At 39.2% G+C, this 18,821-nt stretch overlaps 1 protein-coding gene and 1 long non-coding RNA gene across 3 annotated transcripts in view; one reads left to right on the top strand and one right to left on the bottom strand.

The window, feature by feature from the left end:
* The first annotated feature begins 1,038 nt into the window (after positions 1-1,038).
* Positions 1,039-18,821, top strand: part of Pi3k21b (phosphatidylinositol 3-kinase regulatory subunit alpha) — a 64,020-nt gene continuing 46,237 nt past the window's right edge. Inside the window, exons 1-5 of one of the 2 annotated variants that reach the window (XM_071784501.1) lie at positions 1,039-1,448; positions 2,381-3,167; positions 3,304-3,417; positions 3,890-3,982; positions 4,235-4,282. In XM_071784501.1, the coding sequence (XP_071640602.1) occupies positions 3,333-3,417; positions 3,890-3,982; positions 4,235-4,282 (226 nt within the window). In that variant the 5' untranslated portion in view covers positions 1,039-1,448; positions 2,381-3,167; positions 3,304-3,332. Of the gene's footprint in view, positions 1,449-1,493; positions 1,799-2,380; positions 3,168-3,303; positions 3,418-3,889; positions 3,983-4,234; positions 4,283-18,821 lie in introns of those variants that run through there. The other variant, XM_071784509.1, reaches the window with a different exon arrangement.
* LOC139816779 (uncharacterized) lies at positions 5,346-16,878 on the bottom strand. Its single transcript, XR_011733079.1, has 3 exons — positions 16,697-16,878; positions 9,313-9,455; positions 5,346-9,227 (listed from the first exon to the last, which is right to left on the bottom strand). It is a non-coding gene; the product is annotated as an uncharacterized lncRNA (long non-coding RNA).

The following is an 18,821-nucleotide window of genomic DNA, read 5'->3' as shown; positions in this document are numbered from 1 at the left end:
GGAGCGCAGATGGAACGAACCGACTTAAAGCCTTGTGTCCACGATGCTAGAACTGCGTCCGAGTTTCGGTTTAAGCCAATGAAACTGCTGCTTTTCTGTAAGAGCTGCAAGTTGATTGGCTTAAACCGAAACTCGGACGCAGTTCTAGCATCGTGGACACAAGGCTTAACAGGTTTGTTCTCAGTAGCTGAACTCTTTGCACTTTTTCTCTTTTCCCTTATCTCCAATTGTTTCGTCGTATGGTTGAGTTTCCACTGAGCGCGTCACGCGCGCGTCATCCGAATTAACCAATCAAAATATCCCATTTTATAACATTATTTGTAATGTAATAAAATTGGACGTTTTGATTGGATAACGCGACGCGTGACGCGCTTAGTGGAAACTCAGCCGTATACGCCTATTTTATTTTAAGTGCCGAAAGTACAAGCCACGGCCACAAAAAGCACGCGGAGGAACAAACCTGCCAATAAATAAAGAATAAGGGCCGATATCACAGTCTTCGATTAACGTGATCCTCCGATTAAACTCACTCTGCATCTCTTTCTAACTGTCCCCCTAGAAAGAGACGAAGAGTGAGTTTAATCGGAGGATCACGTTAATCGGAGACTGTGATACCGGCCCTAAGGGCTCAGACACAATGACAAAAATAAGGAATAAGATAAAAGCGGGGAGCACACACTTCTGCACAACGCATAATGCGTAAGCATAAGAAAATTGATTGGTCTATTTCCTTATGCACATGTGTATGCTCCCCGCTAAAGAAATGAGAAATAAGAGAATGTCGCATCTCACTTGTACACGTACATTAAAGTGAGATGCAACATGCCTTATTCCTTATTCTTTTATCTTATTCCTTATTATCCTCATTGTGTCTGAACCCTAATTCATAATGAATATCAGTAACCAAACGATATTATTAATTATAATGTCCATTTCGGAAAGCTGCGTTTGAAATTGCCGGGCCAGCAACTCTCGAACGAGCGATCGCGCGCATAGTCGATCGTCGATCTCGAAAATCGAACGTTGCTATTTCAGCTACCTAGGCTCTGGCCTAACCGTGTTCGTTCGTGGTGTCGCGACACGGCCGACGATATTATTATTGTGTCCCCCCTCCCTTCACCCCTCGTGGTTGATACCCGACGCGAGTTCCCGGCATATGCGGCTAACGGAGACGGTCCGAGAGGAGAGAGAGGAGTTCCAAGCGTCGTCGTCGTCATCATCGTCGTCATCGTCGTCATCGTCGCCGCCGCCGTCGTCTTCGTAGCTGTCGCCCTCGCGCGCCGCCGCTTCCCTTCTCCGCCGATCTCCGAGCGAGGTGTCCGCGCCGCGAGAATTCTTCGTCGCCGAGAGGAGTCCCGTTGGCCGAGGTGTAGCGCATTCGCCTGTCCTCGCAGCTCCCGTTTTTTTTTCTTCGCCTTTCGCTCGACGAGCGCGACGTCAAAAGCAAGGTAAGCGTCCCTCCCGGGGGGGCCCCACACGCTCGACACGTGAACTCGCATTCGCGTCGTCCCCGTCGTGACGCGCGGTCTCACGCGTGCACGCCGTGCACATATTCTCCCTCGGTGACAGGATACCTGACGGATATTCCACAGTGTTGTTGCTCCGAGCTGACGAAGGACGTCGACGGAATTCCGTATCGCTGGATTCTGAATCCTACAAACGTGAAATCGTTTTGTAACATCATATCTTGCAATAGGAAGCCTTCTGCGTCTTGCACGAAAAAATTAGCTTGTTTAAGCTTCCACCTGCTTGAATTCTGTGAGCCTTGTGGACGCTGAAAGACTTGTTACTTTTTCTGGTATATAATATCTTTAATCTCGTGCACAGCTTCTTAGCAAGTGCTTTCTTAGAGCGATTTAATCAACCTGAGTCTCTTTGACGTAGGTCTGAGAAGTAATAGCGGAGATTTTTCAACCAAGTTGTTCTCCGAGATGTGATTACAAAATTTCTCAGTTGTAAACAATGCTCTTGTTGGTCAATTTATAGTGATTAAAAGCGTTGATTTCTTTATTGCTTGTACAAACTTGAACAACAAAATGTTTGCCTTATCTCGATATGATATAATATGTAAAATCTGTTTAGAAGCATTAAATTAATTCAATATGTTTTGTTTTTTTAATATTTACATAAAAAATTGATTTTTGTATTGAGAAAATACAAATTGGTTTAAATATTTTCAGATTCTAAGTCTCTAGTAGTGGATATATTTTCTAATTTAAAATGCTTTCATTTAATTTAAAGAAAAAATACTCTAAATTCAAGCTGTTAGAATATCAGGATTAAAGACAAGAAATTATATTTGTCTATTATTAGTTAATTGCAATATGAAAAAAATTGTTCTTTGACTCAAATGTAATGTTATGTCGTTTGTGTATTTCAGAGACTACAGTTTGTAAGCTGGTCGCAGTATCTTGGATATGAAACGTAAAAATAGCGAAATAAAGGAAGACCTACACTCGAAGAGTGGATGTCCGCGGAAGAAATGCAAAGGAGAATGATAACGATTATAATGCATCGCATCGTCATGCATGAATAGTTATTATAGTGTTCATATTACCTTATCGTAGAGGAGTTCGGCATATTGGATGAACCAACGTTGTCAGGACAACATTGTCGTACTGCATCTTACGTGCATATTTTATGTACAGCGATAGAGATAATTTTTAAAAGGATATAACATTGCTTAAGGAGTAGCTTTTTTAACAAAGAGTAAATCATTATTTTTAATAATTAGAAGTAAACGTGTGAGAATCAAATCGTATGTGCCCAATAAGAAGAAGATAAGCTATTTTGACGATTGCACAAAGATCGGCTTTCCTAAATAATGCTCAAACAGCCGCACATAATCGGAAATTAAAGAAGAGCCTCTTCTCTCTGATACAATTCAAGCGAAGGGATAGAAGTAATGCTTTGACTCTCTCTGAAGAGGATGCGTAAGAACCGAGAAAGATTATGTCCTGTGATTGTAGTATCCCACAAGATTCTTTATGTTCGCTGCATGCCATGTGTGACTGATAAACGACTAAGCTCGCGTACGCTTTTTTATGGAGACGACGATCTGCTGATGTGATTGTTTCCTTTGCGAGTACCTACTAACGCGCTACTTCCGAGAAGATTGTGTGTCGTCCCGTGCGACTCGAGAAGCAAGCAAGAAGACTTTGTACCTGGTACGAACATTCATTATACTAATCGGCTAGAGATATATGCAAATGAAATTTTGGTATCATGTCTGACGGCATTCTTTTAAATAGTCATTCATTTCCATAATTTATGCAATTTATATTTGTATGATTTTGTGTTCAGACACGGAGGGTACAACCGACGAAGTCCTAATGCTGAAAGGAAGCTTGTCGCCGTATCTCGACACTCACAATGAAGAAGAGTCGTCATATGTAACGCTCAGCAATGGGCCGTACGGTAAATATTAGTACTATTGTACTTATACAATGTCAAACATTACTTTCATAGCTTACTGTATTAAATTTCATAGCTACTGTATTAAATTTTTGGGAATCGGGTCGTTGTCGATGGAGATGATCGTAGGAGAGGAATGCATGATTGTATGAAATAATTTTGATGTATGTTTGGGGACACATCCTCCACATACATCAAAATTATTTCATCCAATCATCCACTCCTCTGCGAGTTGCAATGGCGAGACTCCACTAGTATGTGCCCAAATTTGCTTTTGTTGGTAGTATCGTCCGACGAGATCGTCGATGAGGGCTATGAGTATCGTTATCGAATTTGTTTATATATTTTAGTCGACGCGGTCAGGCGCTCGCGAGAAAGTGCGTTTGCCCGCGCGCGGCTAATTAGTGTGGTACCATCTTGGTAGGGGCACACGCGGCCACCACAGATTAATTTGTTCGTCACTTCCTTGTTACAGCGTATGTAGCGGATTCCATGAGCACGGAACACAACTCGTATAATCACGTCCTCGTAGATGCATATTTTGTAACGCCCATTCTTTGCAAGCACTGTAAGTACATCGCTAATTACAGTTTATGTAGTTTATTATATAAATTAAGTTAGTATTAACGTAGAAGCATTATTAAAATCATTTTTCTCAGTCTTTTATCTATCCTTCTGCTCTTGCCGTTTATTTAGTTGCTATAATGAAAGTGCGATTGAGCTATTTACTTTATATTGGATAATTATAATCGTGATTTAGAAAAATCTTATCTTGTTGTAAATGTATACAGATATTCATATACATAATCTTGTTCCGCAGGTGAAGATTATATCTGGGGGACCGGAAAAGTGGGAGTCAAATGCAAAGGTAAGGCGTTTCATTACAATCATATAATTAGATGTAAAATGTTAAAGCTTCGTTTTTTTTTTCGTTTTCTTATTCGTGTCAGACATATTGTATTTCGTATGGCGCATAGTGACGCATCTTTGACCCGCTCTAGCGGTATATTTGCATGATAAGTCCGAAAATAGATCAAATTTTTCCACGCCGAAAATAGCCTTCAGCAAATGTTATGAAGGACATGTATTCGGTATTCGCACGTGGGTGGGTAAATAAAGAAAGTATCTATGATCGTATGTACTTATATTACTTATAATATCTCAGTAATCGTCCAAGCTACATCGTCGACGATTTGTATCGTTAATTAAACGTCACGTTATAGATAAATGTACACGACCTTGGAAGGATTTTAAATGGATTTTAAATGGAAGATATTTCCATGTCAACAGAAGTCGCGAGATATTGAAAAACGCGAGATGAGAATTGTCATTTCCGATTAAGAGGGAAATATTCATCATTTTCGTCGCTTATCGTGCGACAGTATTATCCTTGCTGTCTACGGCGAGGATGCCTTCCATGGAAATATGTAACATCGTGACACTTCTAAGGCAGGTCGGGCAGGTCGTCGTCGCAGTCATCCGGGTGAACATCCGTTAGATCGCGGCTACACCCCTTTCGCCGGGATCCGCGCGTGTTGATCATCGATCCTCGCGTGGATCACCGTCGAGGGCGGCACCGTAGCATAGTAACACGCCGGCGACCCGCGCCGATTTCAAGAGCGGCGCGCTATCGTGTCCCCCTTCACCTTCACCGCCGCCGCCGCCATCACCACCACTGCCGCGCCGGTTTTTCTCCCGAAACTCCGCGGCCTTCTCCGGCCTCCCTGATCCCTCCAATCCCTCTTTGCGACATCGTACGAGCCAGGACCGTATCTAATCGGGGCAACAGTTTCCGACTCCGGTATCACAGGTATCGCTCTGCCTTTTAATCCCGGCTCGGCTAACGCGATTGCTGTACGCCGTTTCGGTCGAAAAATCGAAGTCAGTATGGTTTCTTAAACACGGCACAACGATAACTGTAATGTAAAGTTTACCGCACCAGAGAGAATTTTCTCTTGAAATATTACCCTGAAATCATGATAGTTGTGGGACAACATGTACCACCGAGAATTTTATGCGAGCTATTCTGATTAATATCTGCCATAATAAAAAGTATTAATATCTATCACATTAAAATATAAAATATGTTTGATTAATTTTACTAAAATATATCTAGGAAATTTCAATAATTTTTCAAAATTTACCAATCTGCTTGGTAATTTTTATCACGTTGTTTGTAAAATGTCTTTTGTATATTTTAAAAATTCCTTGGTTGCCAAATTGTCCCAAGTTTGTACTGAATTTAAGGGTAAAATATAACAAAAAATTCTCTCCGTGCGTGTAAGGAAGGAAAAGTCGAAATACAAATATATGGAGATGGATGCGTAAGAAATATGTAATTCGATGATATCATGGAAAGTGTAGCTATATTTGGATGTTTCCAATTATAGATAATAATTTTTCAATGCTTTAGCAGTACGCCTTAAAAGGCAGTTCTAATCTACTTAAATTTATATTTGTTTCTGTTTCAAGTAACATAGAAAGAATACTATCATATAAATCTTTTGAGATGTCACAGTAGGTACAATGTTTCTAATATTACAATATTTTGAAGTTTTATTTTTTACGATAATATTTTTTATTGATATCATCGAATTATGAAAGATGGTAGTTGGAAATAAAATTTATTGGCGAATGCACGCGTGCAGATTTTATTCTCATACTTTATACATGATCGTTCCAAATTGGGACAAAATTCCCAATATTTTACATTCGGCTTTTTTTTTATTGATCAGAGATGAGTTTAGAGAAATATTTTCTTTTTTATCTATCTAACCGAATGCTTCGAGAAACACAGATGATTTGAAAATTCGAAGATACTGAAGCACATTTCTTCAACATTAAGATATTCTCTTCTACAAGTAAGATATAAGAAATCTATATATATGAATACTTGCGATTTGTTAAAGCTATCTCTAAGATAAGCGTTACGTTGATCTTTGCTCGCGTGCTTCGAGTATAATGCCATTTATATTTATTCGTATATTTATTCGCTACAAAATCAACTTTATGAGTCACGTGTCACGAATCTAACTCGCACGGCGAGATCATTGGTGCCTGTCATGACAAATCGATGACAAAAGTCATTTGCAAGTGCGTTGCGAGATACGGAGAAAATACCTCGCGATAAAATGCAAAAACATCACTTACATGGTATGCGGAATATGCATTTGCTCGACGCTTAAAGAAGCCTTAAAGAAAGGAACGCATTTGCTTCTGCTTTTTTTTTTTTGGGTCAAAAACATCTTATCCGCATCGTTCTCTTATCGCGGATTCTTCTGGTTTCTTCTTTGCATGACAGTGTCTTATTTGACATGCCGCCCTCCACGTGGAAGCGAACTCGCGTTGTAATTAGATCAAGTAACAGGTCTCGATCCGCCACGTGACGATCGATTACTTGGCCGATTATAATGCCCGATATCGCTGACCGACCGAATGATGACTTCGTCTAATTTGGATCTCTGTCTATAATTGATCGCATTATCGTCGTTACATTATCTATCGCGTAATTTCGTATAATTGCAGAATAATAATTTTTTTCGACTGTCCCATATTCTTCTATTACATCAAATTCTAATAACCAATTTGAAGTTTGAGTTAGAGAGAATCTCGAATATCATTATTTATCATTTCATTCCCTACCTTTCAACATATAGATAATTAAGATCTTAAAAAAAGATTCTATTGGATTAAAGACAATTTGAACTAAGAGCCTAGAGAATCACGTTAGTACAAACGACCGTCTAACGATCGTCTTCAGCTCGTATTCTTTTCTGAATATAAACCCGACGTGTTCTTTAACGATAAATGATCTTTCGGGGTTTCGAATCTTACGTGCGACGTATCGAAACCTGGTGTTGAAGTTTTTTCGATATTTATACACGGCCGCAAGTCTACTTTGGTGGAGTCCACTTCTAAAAATACTACGAAAACCGGCGCGATCCGGTTTTCGCGAGTGCCAAGGGTTAATTGCGCTCCCAAAGCGCTTTGTTTGTTCTTGTTGCAAAAATCGTCGCTCACGTTCGACGTAACTTCGCACGCGCGCGTGTGCGACGGCGGTTTTACCACGGTCGAGGTGTTTCACTCTCTCTCTCTCTCTCTCTCTCTCTCTCTTTCTGGGAGTAGTGACGTGCGAGTGCGGCCGTTTCGCTCGCGAAGGAATAGCGCTGGCACGTGGTAATCCTTGAAAATCGGCGTGTTCGATTATGAAGCCGCGAATGGGCAAGCGGAGTCAGCGAGCGAGACGCATTCGTACGCCCACGCGACTTCTCATTTGCATCGAACGACGAATTGCTCAGCTGCTTTATCGAACGCTGCGAAATTTAACGTTCCCCTCTCCCCCCCCACCCCCGGAATATTAGTTACAGACGGTAGATCTGGCATACTTCGACGTAAAAGTCTAACGTTAAATAAAGAATAGATGCCTCGAGATATCCTGCTTTTATACTCCACTTTAATCTCGTGAAACGTTTATGCTGAGTCAAAGATAAAAATGTTAGAAGCTATTGTTGAAATAAGTTGGATTAAAATCGCATCGAGTTCCATCTCCAGAGAATTTTGACAGGGACAAGATGCTGCTTCTACTTTTGGATCAATCAACTTCTCTCTAGAGATATTTATTTTTAAAACAAACTCGATATCGATTACGTGTTTGCTCATAAATCTTATAGCTCTCATAAATCAAGCTGTATCTAAGTGTGTCCAAGTGTAGTCGACATTTCAGTTAAGGGAATATCGACATCACGTTGGTTGCAGAATCTATCATTAGAGCTAGGCTATTCGTATATACGCTTATAATTAACGCTTTTCACTTCGGGTTAGACACGTTTTGATCTTGCGTCTAGATATTCGTGCATCGTGACATCACGACAGTTTAATATCTTCACTCTTTAACGCACATTTTTAGTGATACGCGCACGATAAACACGACAAAATTTAACTTTTTAACGACGCTATTAAAGATATAAGGTCACATTCTCAGAGATGGATAGACAGTCGCGACCTTTCCATCTTTTCTCTTTTACTTCGACAACGTATTATATCTTCCTTAATGGTACTCGACAATACGTTTACTTAATCCTCCAATTGGTACGACGGAAGTCGTACGAGATGAAATATTAATTGCTGATCGAGTAATTAAACGTCGGCGTTGCGTTGCGTTGAGGAAAATTTAATTGGTCGCGTTCGCCTTCGCGCGCGTATACACATCCCGGTAAATTTTCGGCGGTGCCTCGGCGGTGCGAACGCATTCGTGGGGCACGCTTCTTGCCAAATTGCGATCAGCTGCTTCGGCATAAATCTCCGACCGGTGTCAACGGAATACCTTCGCGCGGAATAAACACGCGCGCGCGAGAGGTATACGGAAACGGCGGGGAGACGGAGAGAAGAATTTATTGCGCGTTCCGGGATAAATCCCATAAGTGCATTAAAACGTGGGGCGAGTAGTCGGTCCGGAGTCGGTCCGGAAAAATTGCGAGTAGAGACAAAACTGCGTGGACCCCGCGCGGTAACGCATTAAATTTTACCACTCGCGAATTATACGTGTCTGTCGGATTTTCGTTTTCTGCACGAATGTAAATTTTTGTGATTACATTTTTTGAATCGTAAATTAACCGTAATACGAGTTTCCTATAAAGAACGTCTGTGTAAATATGCATTTCACTATTTCAGTATTTTATTATTTCCGTAGTTGTCTGTTTTCCGATGTTACACGGTTCATAACTGATGGTCAAGGTAGAAAATGAAACCTGTCCATTAAATTAATTGAAGTGAAAAATTACATCCTCCTTGTCGGCTGTTTTCCATTTGCGTTCCTAAAATTCAAATTAGAATTATCAGTTCAATTATTAAATATTAATATATGCTGTATTATTGTATTGAAAAAAGTCATTTATTTACTCAGTTTTTACCAATCGATTTTGGGGCAACTAAAAAATATTCCTCTCCCGTGGAGCTTGTTATCTTCGTGTCGATTTGCGGTTCGTGCAGCCGAGGGAGCATCGCGATGCATCGACAACTCCCGTCAGTTGCTGGCAATAAGGCTAAAAAAAAAAGAGAAGTATCGTGGGTCCGCGATGCGCTTCGCTTCCTCGGCGCACGAAGCTGTTTCGAAGGACAATCGAACGGGGTCAAAAGTCCTCGCGTTGCTACGCGAAACGTTACGAGAAGCCATGGAAACGAGCCGGTTGCGCAAGCGCCTCGCATTTTCCCTCCCCGCATTCTCCCCTCACGGTCCCTTCCTCTCTTTCGATTTTCCGCGATTTCCGGCTGAGCAAGTCGCGAGTTTTCCCACTTCTCGGCCTTTCAAATCGAAATTGACGTTGCCCTCTTCTCGTCCCGATGCGTAACGCGCTCCACCCGACATTTCTGTGCACGTTCGATACGACGAACGTTAATTTGCGTATCGCGTTATGATGACCTCGGTGTATCGTTATACCTCGTTTATATGTCATGCTTTTCGTTATTGGAATTTTCATTTTTAATGTGAACTTTATCCATGTGAGACTATGTCTCTCTATTTTGAACACGAGCATGTATGTAATTTAGAAAAAGAAAAAGAAACATCAGTTGAACGCACATGCTATCTTTCACGTTTTTAAATCGATAACTATAAGATAATGAGATTCGGAAACATTTAAAGACAGCATGTATCAAATGGAATTCTTAAAAAATAATTAGCAAAAAATGAACAAAATCTCTTGATGATCAGAAATCGATAGTCTATCGAATTAGAATGTGGTCCACTCGTTTATTGTTATTTTTTATTTACTTAAATGTTATCACCCACATTTTTATGGTATATTTGATGCTAAGTGCATGTGACTTTTATATTTAACATTTATTAGCCGCAAATACGCTAAATGAAAGTAAGAATATCAGTAAACGAGTCAATAGGGGAAAATCGGCGGATGATGCATCGTTATCCTTTCAAGGGTGCGTGTGCAGCGGTGCAAGTGAAAATGGCGATGTCGCAACAACTACGGCTGTTGACCGCTACGAAAGAACGAAAGTCCGTATTCTTGACTTGCCGCAAGACTTTCTCATTGCTCGTTTAACAATACGAGCTACGTTTTTTAGTCAACTTAAATTGGTTTATTAATTTGCCTCGATGTACAGTCGGTATTCATTTTTTTTCTCATCTGGTTATTGAAATAATTAATTTATTTCTCTTTTGCCTATTTCATATATTTTTTAATTAAAAGACAGCAACGGTCAAGTTTGTCGAACCTTTAAAAATATAAATAAAAATAAAGAACAATATATTTGTTACTTTAGTTAATTAAATAAAGAAAAATCAAACCGTCTTAATTTTTATACGGATTATAATCTCAACATTGAAATATCGATACAATTGAGAGAAGCATATTCACTTTTTAATTAAATGTAACCGAGTAAAATAGCATTTAAGTGTCGCGGCGAATTATATTTTTACCATATGACGATCGAGATTATAGCGTGCAGGAAGATGTTTGTTCGCTCACTCGTGTCTTGGCGATAGTGATCGATCGGTCAACGGAACACCACGCGACGAATATTGGGTCAAACAGCGCGATCTAAGTTCACCACTCGACGGCTAAAAATGGTGCCGCTGTTCATTGACTTCAAGGATGACTTCAATCAATTATTTGCGACTAGGCGTAGTGGCGTAGTTCTTTCCCGGCCGTGTCGCAAAAGCCGATACCTGCACTCATAAACCTTAATCCTTCACGCTGTTGTCTCTGATGCATCGGTCACGCTACATTTCGCCGTTTGCGTGCGATAGATTGCGTGCAACGATGTATATGGTCTGTCATTGCATCCTATCTGTATATTCATTACCAAGTGACAGTGAAAACCTATCTCTCTTATCCCGGAAGACTGTCTATGCAGTATTTTTTCCAAGATCTAATTTATTTTAATTTAGGAAGGCAATCTATTAAGTTTTTTGATATTCAAGAGTATATACTCTTTCTGTTTAAGATTTTAATATTTTTATTATATATTAATATATAATATGCTGAAATTTTCAATTTACTGTGCATAGAAGTTTATGTATTTTGTCCATGACTATACATCATTATACCAAGAAAACCACGTTATAAAGCTATCCAAGAGTTTATAGCGAAGAATATAAGAAAATTATTTTACTGAATATACGTATTTGAAACTTCATCGTAGTAAGAATCTTTTCTATAATTTGTATTTATGTTGATAAAAGGATGGCTATGAGAGTCAGACGCGGTTATCTGTGCGTAAATTATCAAATTCACTGATTTATTTCTAGTGTATTATACATTTGTACGTTTCGGCCTATATTTATATGTCTTACATGTTCAAATAATCTGTGAAATGTAAAAAAAAAATTTTTCAGTATATTATTAGATTCTCAATATACGAACTTTGTTTACGTGTCTATTAATTTTTGCGGTATAAACTCTCTTTCGTTCATCGAGAACAGTGGTACTTGAACGTCAGCGCAGATTTACAGCGAAATTAGTTAATATCCGTTTTATCTCCTTGACTAACTTCCGCGTTTGGCTTCTCGTATCCGCGGCGCATCACCGCACTTCATTTCACACGCTCGATAGCTTTTTGATAGCTGATTGGCAGTGCCTGCAGTCTATGGCCTTAATCGACCGATTTCCAACGACAAAACCTTTCTCTTCTGCACCATTTGTACGATTTACTGTTGCGCTTCGGGCCGCGCAATTATCGCCAGCCCTGCCTGAAAATCGTTTTGTCCCGTCCACATACACAAGTGCGCCGTAATCGCGTTGAGGACTCCATTTCCCTGACAAATTTCCAACCGCGAGAAATGAAGACGCATTGCGAGTTTTAATCAAACGTTTAATTAAATTTAAATTTACAAGAAACCAGTATTCCCTCTCGCGTGCATCAAGCTTAAATTATAATTACAAATTTAACTTTTTTTTCTTTCATTCTTTTCAAGCTATTGCACTTGCGGTACTTGATCATTTGTGACGATAATCGTATGATGAACAAATAGAAACAGAAAAATTAATTAAAAATATGATCGTATCTTTCTTTTAATAGATATTGATTATTTTGTATAATAAGGAAGAGAGAAAGATATCGAATCTGCCGATTATTTTTACATTATTTTTACATACTTTTTTAATAAGTATTGTGCTTATTATTACGATATCAGTCGTAACGTGATTCGTTTATTTATGCGTGAATGAACGCCCCAATCAATCAGAAATGGTCTGCTTTATATCGCGGATCGAATTCTAATATTAACTATTACATTTTTGTTCTTGCGCACGCGGTGCGTTCGTTCCACTTCACTTCACTCGCTCGATAGCCTTTCGATAGCTGCTTGACATTGTCTGCAAACTACGGCCCCAATCGATCTACTTGAAACGACAAATTTCTTCCTTCCGCATCGATTCGCCATTACGGTTAGCAATAAGTGTCTCCTTATTGTCTAATAAAATAGATTCGGGGGGGAGGGGGGAACTTTAAGTCGGTTAATCCTTACACACGTGGAGGAAAGGATAAATATTTCTTCGCTTTAGAGCGATATAACTTTTTTGTTTACCGTAAACCGTGATAACCGCGCGTATGAGCTTATCCGAGATTTACGCAAGTAATATAAAAATAACCGGGGCTCTTTCTCAAAGCTACTTCGCAAACTCCGATATACGAACTTTTCGGCGGATCTAGCGAAAATTCGTGCTCAACTTGTTGTCGATCTTCGGCAACTAACATCCCCGTGCCGGCAATCTCGATGCATCACTGCACTTCACTGCACATATCTCGTGCGATAGTCTTTTGATAGCGGGGCCTGTAGTCTATGGCCTTAATCGAGCAATTCCAAACGACCGACCTCAAACCCTCCCTCTCGTCACTCTCTTTCTCTCGCTCTCGGTTTATGCAACCGGCACATGTTGCACTTTAGCCCGCGTCGTCGGTGCAAATCGAGATGCAGCGCGACCTCGGGAGTGCGCGTTCGGCTCCCCCATTGTAACGGGACAGACCGTCGTTTACGATGGACGTAACTCGAACTCGGTGAATTCAGGGATGTTAAAACTCGGGGGATAAAGTTGAAGAATTTTATTAGCGCGGGAAACGCGGACGAAAAATTGTAGGAAAAGAATTCAAATATCTTGGAGTGCCCTTTAAGAGCGTGGCTTCACGTGGTTTATATGCCGTGACTGTCTCGAAAGAGTTGAAGACTTGAAAATTCAATACGTCAAACGCCAAAAGAATCTTCAAGATCCATCATAAAAATCCCCCCGCAAGCTCAGAGATTCGCAAAAATCTTTAATCCCACAAATTCGACGAAGATCGTTTGTCCAAAAATGAATCGCGAGAGATTTCTTTATCAATTTTTCTTTTTATTAATCTTAAACGATCGTTTGTATACGGTACACCAATACATACGTGGAGCGTTACTTCACATCCAAATGCGTGACGAAAATAACATCGTAACTTGGCAAAAAGATCGAGTTACCTAACGATATTTTTTAATCGGTCACCACCGGTGCATCTCTACGGGTCCAAAATTATGCTTCTCTTCTTTCTCGCGTCGCGATATTACCTTTGCCGCCAATCACTATAGTCATTCGATGCCGAAAAGGGAGCAGTGGGCCGAGATCTGTCGACGGATTCGCAAGTCACGCGGCTTAATGCCTCGCGGAGATATCCCGACGTCATCATGTCGGCCGCGCGAATAAAAGCGCTGGAAAAAATGCACAAGCCTGACGTAATTCACCGTGTACGTTGCCGTGTTCTAGAGGAGCAGACTAATTAGACGTTGTTAGCCCGTAATGAGGAGGTCCCTTGCCGCCCGCGAGAATCGCTCTTACATGAACGCGTACGCAAATCGCCGCGAATTGACGGAGGAAAATTGTCGGCCAATATCGTCACGAAAGCAGCATTGAAACGACCCGAGTCTAGATATAGATGCATACCGACGAATAAAGTATCTTGTTAAACGAGCACCAAAGTCTTCTATAGAAACGGCACAGCATAATTTTTAGTTCAGTAATGTATTAGCGGTATTAGAATTTTTCTCAGTTTTTTTATTACGATTTTTTTATTAATTATTTTTTTGTTTAATCATAGACTAACGTGTATTATAGCGTTTTATCATTGATGTGTGAACAGTGTGATGTTTCATAAAATTTTATAAAGATATAAAAGAACTTGAAAGAACCAGAAAGTCTTAGATTTCTATAAATGTATAATATTTAATTATATGATCTTATCTATATCGAGGCACGATAATAAAATCTTTTAATCTTGTCTTTTAGATACATTATCAGTCTTAATCAGTTGAAGTGTCTTCATTTTAATAATTTGTAGACCCGGAAAAAATCTAGATACATCCACACGAATTTTTATTTACGAACAAACGATAAACGTCGCGATATTGATTTAAATGATTTATTGTTTGTTCATAGATAAAAGATAATAGATCGAAGAACGATTTCAATCTTTTTTTCTCTTCCAGCGTGCGATAATTAAATTGTTATATTTATATATTGGCACCCACACACGTCTTAATCTTATCCGCGTGTAAGAAGATAGAATATCCCCTTTAATTTTATCCGCGTAATGTCTTAACAACACCGGCGTCTACGATGATCTACGATGGAGCCGTGAGGCGGAATTATTTCGGGAAAGATCGAAGATCGCGCGGCACTTTTTCATTTTTATCGCGACAAGGGGGAGATCTGCATTGCGACACTGTCTCTCTCCTGCTCTTTTTGGAAGCTCAGTCGGCATCCTCGTTTATCCGATTCCAGCGCGATGATCTATACGCCATAACTCTGGCTATCCCATCCCCTTCGGAGGCTGATGTGCGTATGGATCACCCGGATTGGAGGAAATAAGAGCGTGCATGCGGATCGAAAAATCGAGTGATCTAAATTTGGGGATAATGTAAAATGCTATCTTGCGTGGGTGCGTAAAAGAAAAGTATATTCAAGACGATTCAATGGAATTTTTTTTTTTCGATAAATTGAATTCGCTTTTTTTCTATTTCGAGATGATTGGCAACTCCTTTGGTGGAAGAAAATATTTTTGAGCATTGCAAAAAACTAGATGTCTTTGAAATATCAGAATAGTATATTGTGTTACAAGTGCTGTAAGATGGAAATTGGACGTGCGGAGTGGACGCACGAGCCGGAGGCGAGTGCGATCACCCGCACGTCCAATTTTCAACTTAACACACGTGTTACACACCCTATTTTATGTGGCAAGTGCCTGGAAAGTGGTCTATCACGCACGCGTAGCGTGCGTAATAAGGCACTTTCCATGCACGTGTTGCATAAAATGATTTTTTGATGAATTATAAATGACAAGAAATAATGATAATTTTATTTAATATCGTCGATTATCGAGCATCGATATTTGTTCGCCATATTTAAATATATTGATCTTGTGAGTTTTAAGCAAATAATTAGCAATAATTAGCACGAAAAAAATGTGTGCAAAAGTTTAAAAGTTTTCTTTGAAAACATTTCAAGAATAATATTTGAAAATCTTGACTTTGAAATAATTTACGATATTTAATATAAAAAAAATTATAGTTTAATTGAATTAAGTTGAAGAGACTTTATACGCATTTCAGGAGCGAGTTGTCGAAAACTTTCCTAGAAGCAAGTGCGACCTTTATTAAAATCGGATCAATCACTGAACTCGAAACAATGATAAAGCCATCACGAGAAGTCTTGAACGTTAAATTCACCCATGTAAAATCTTCAATTATACCTCTTTATCCCCAGTCGCGCCGTTCTCTAATCGATATTAGAGAGAACCGCTCCTGAAATTCTCTCAACGCGCTACCGCGCTCAACGCGTTCAAGTGTTCGGCCTTGGCCGGTTGCTGCACGCTCGTCAAGGATTTCGCATCCTGGGCGTCGATGACGTCGCCCGTTGTCCAAGGGTCGGAAAACTCGGAAATGGATTGGACGGGTGGGGGGAAACGAGGCTCTCGTGTGGACGTGCACGTAACCCGCCGACGCATGTATATAGTCGCGCTATATGCAATTTGTCATCTGACAGTCGCGTATATCTTGTAGCATTATCGATCATACGACGAGATCTCCTTTTCTGATGACATATCTTTTTTCTTAGGCTTCTCGACTGTCTCCGAGATATCGTTGATACCGTTGATGCAATGACCGCGTGGTTTATTGGCTATCTGTAATTAGCTGCTTTCCGCCTTGCTTAAACGCTCGAGACTCGAAAATTTAACACCACGTCAGATGCATTGGCACACGCTTATTTATAAGTATAATATATATTGTAATATTTTTCTGTGCACTCCCTACCTCAACTGACGTTCTTTCTGACGCAGATTCTGTCGTCGCTGCTCGCGCGATATTTATCGTCGTGAAGGCGCGCGTTTTGTCCTCGACGCGTCCGTTCGGTGACACTTTGTATAACTCGCCGTCGTGCACGCTCGTACGTGCATTGCCGCTCGTATGTGCGAGCTCGGTATCAGGTCGGTCGATTAAACTAAAATTAACTCGTCCAGTTCGCGCGAGCGAGTTCCCTCTTTCGGAACACGTTCGAGCATCGCGTTCACGTCCACGTGTCCTTACGTCGTCCTGGAAATGCCCCTAAGGAACCCCTCTGCTTTACCCATGCATCGTACGCTTTTGAAAACACATTGATGAAATAAAAATAACACGATCTTTTATTAGCTTTATTTTTAATAACACATTTGTAGGGGAGACTAATTAAAATTTTGAACCTTGAAAATTTTTTACATTATTCATTTATTGTAAATTTCAAGTTTTGTGATTCAAATTTGCAATATATTTTAATTTTTTGTTTACTTAAAGAAATTTTTATATTAGCCAAGTTTATTTTTTGAATAAATAATTATATTTTTAAAATTTTACATATCTTATTTTCTAAATTAATTACTATTAATAAGGATAATTATTTATTCTGAATTAGAAGTTTTTCTTCGAAGTATTCCTTTGAAAATCATATTTTACCATTGGCGACTTGACTCGACAGAAGAACATTTATGTACAATAATTATTAGTTGAAAGTTTATTATTAATTACAATATTTATTTATTTATAAGTATACATATAATTCCACAGGTACCTCAAGGCATTTGTCTCGAATTAATCCCCAGCGTTCATTCTAGAATGTATTTTTATCTGAATAATAATGAAAGATAATCAGTCTGGACTTTATTTTATCCTTCGACATCTGTCGATAAATACGTATCTTTATCCCCCCGAGGCGCTCTTTATGAATCTATTTTACTCCCATATCTGAGAGCGTACTTCTGTCTCGAACGAGATTAATGGCTAATATCGATTTAGTATTTCGCTGTGGGTACTTCTCTAATGTTCTAATGTTGTGTAATTACTACTATATTAGATTTTATCTTATTTTTTTCGTTCATAAAGTGCATTGCCTAACGATTAATTTTTTGTCATTTCCTTATATAATTCCTTATATAACACGGTGATCTGGACAACGATTCTGTCATCGATTTGAATTCACGTGAAACATAATGACACTTAAGTATATAAACGTTGCTTAACGATAAGCGTTTAAACAAATAAAAAGTGTTATAATATTGAACATCGCTTCGTAATATACCTACTTTTTTATGCATCTAAACGGAATTTTCAGAGTTTTTGTTGAGAAACGTTTCTTTCCATAACGGGCATATCAAACAGAAATTTTCAAAGTTTTTATCGAAGATATTGCTCCGGTATGAACGACTTAAATCTCGATGTTAAACTTTCTAACATCAAATTTATATCAAAAACGTTATTTACGCAGATTTTATAAGAAAAACACTGAAAGTTAGAAAATATCGTGCAACACACACAAAACTTTTATAAAAATATAAAATTTTCTCACTCTCAGGTAGATCGATTATCTCGGTTAGTAACGCGTGCTTTATATTGCGCCATGAAGAAATTAATAAATCTCGATCGGTCCGTGATGAGAATTTGATCAACGTCTGAATTCGATTATCGTCTTGCCCGACCGCATTGCATCCGTCGGTGCATTCAGGAATATACATATTTTATTTAGCCGCTGCGGTACCTTTCTATTCGTCGGTGTTTAAAAATTTTATCTAGCCACCACAATTTATCGCCCGGGCATACGAATTTTTTAACGTCACAAATGACGAGTTGGAAAACCAGAAATATTTAACACTCAAGGTACACTGCAAATGTGAGCTTGATATTTATTCCTTCGTCCACCTTAATGTTTATTTAATTCTTATTAGATTTAACTCTTATTAGATTCATCTAATTTCAAGCTTCATACATCTAATACGAAAGTAGCTCGTAGTTGACATTATGATCAAACAGGCCTAGTGATGAGCGTGCAATGAGAATACGAACTATAATGACGCTTACTTTCTACTCCATTCGTAGCTAAACGCACGCGAGCATGATTTTTCCAATGTAA

Source organism: Temnothorax longispinosus, chromosome 1 (genome assembly GCF_030848805.1).
Source record: "Temnothorax longispinosus isolate EJ_2023e chromosome 1, Tlon_JGU_v1, whole genome shotgun sequence".
NCBI lineage: Eukaryota > Metazoa > Arthropoda > Insecta > Hymenoptera > Formicidae > Temnothorax > Temnothorax longispinosus.
Note: the sequence above shows the minus strand (reverse complement) of the source record. Positions and strands in the feature narration are given on the sequence as shown.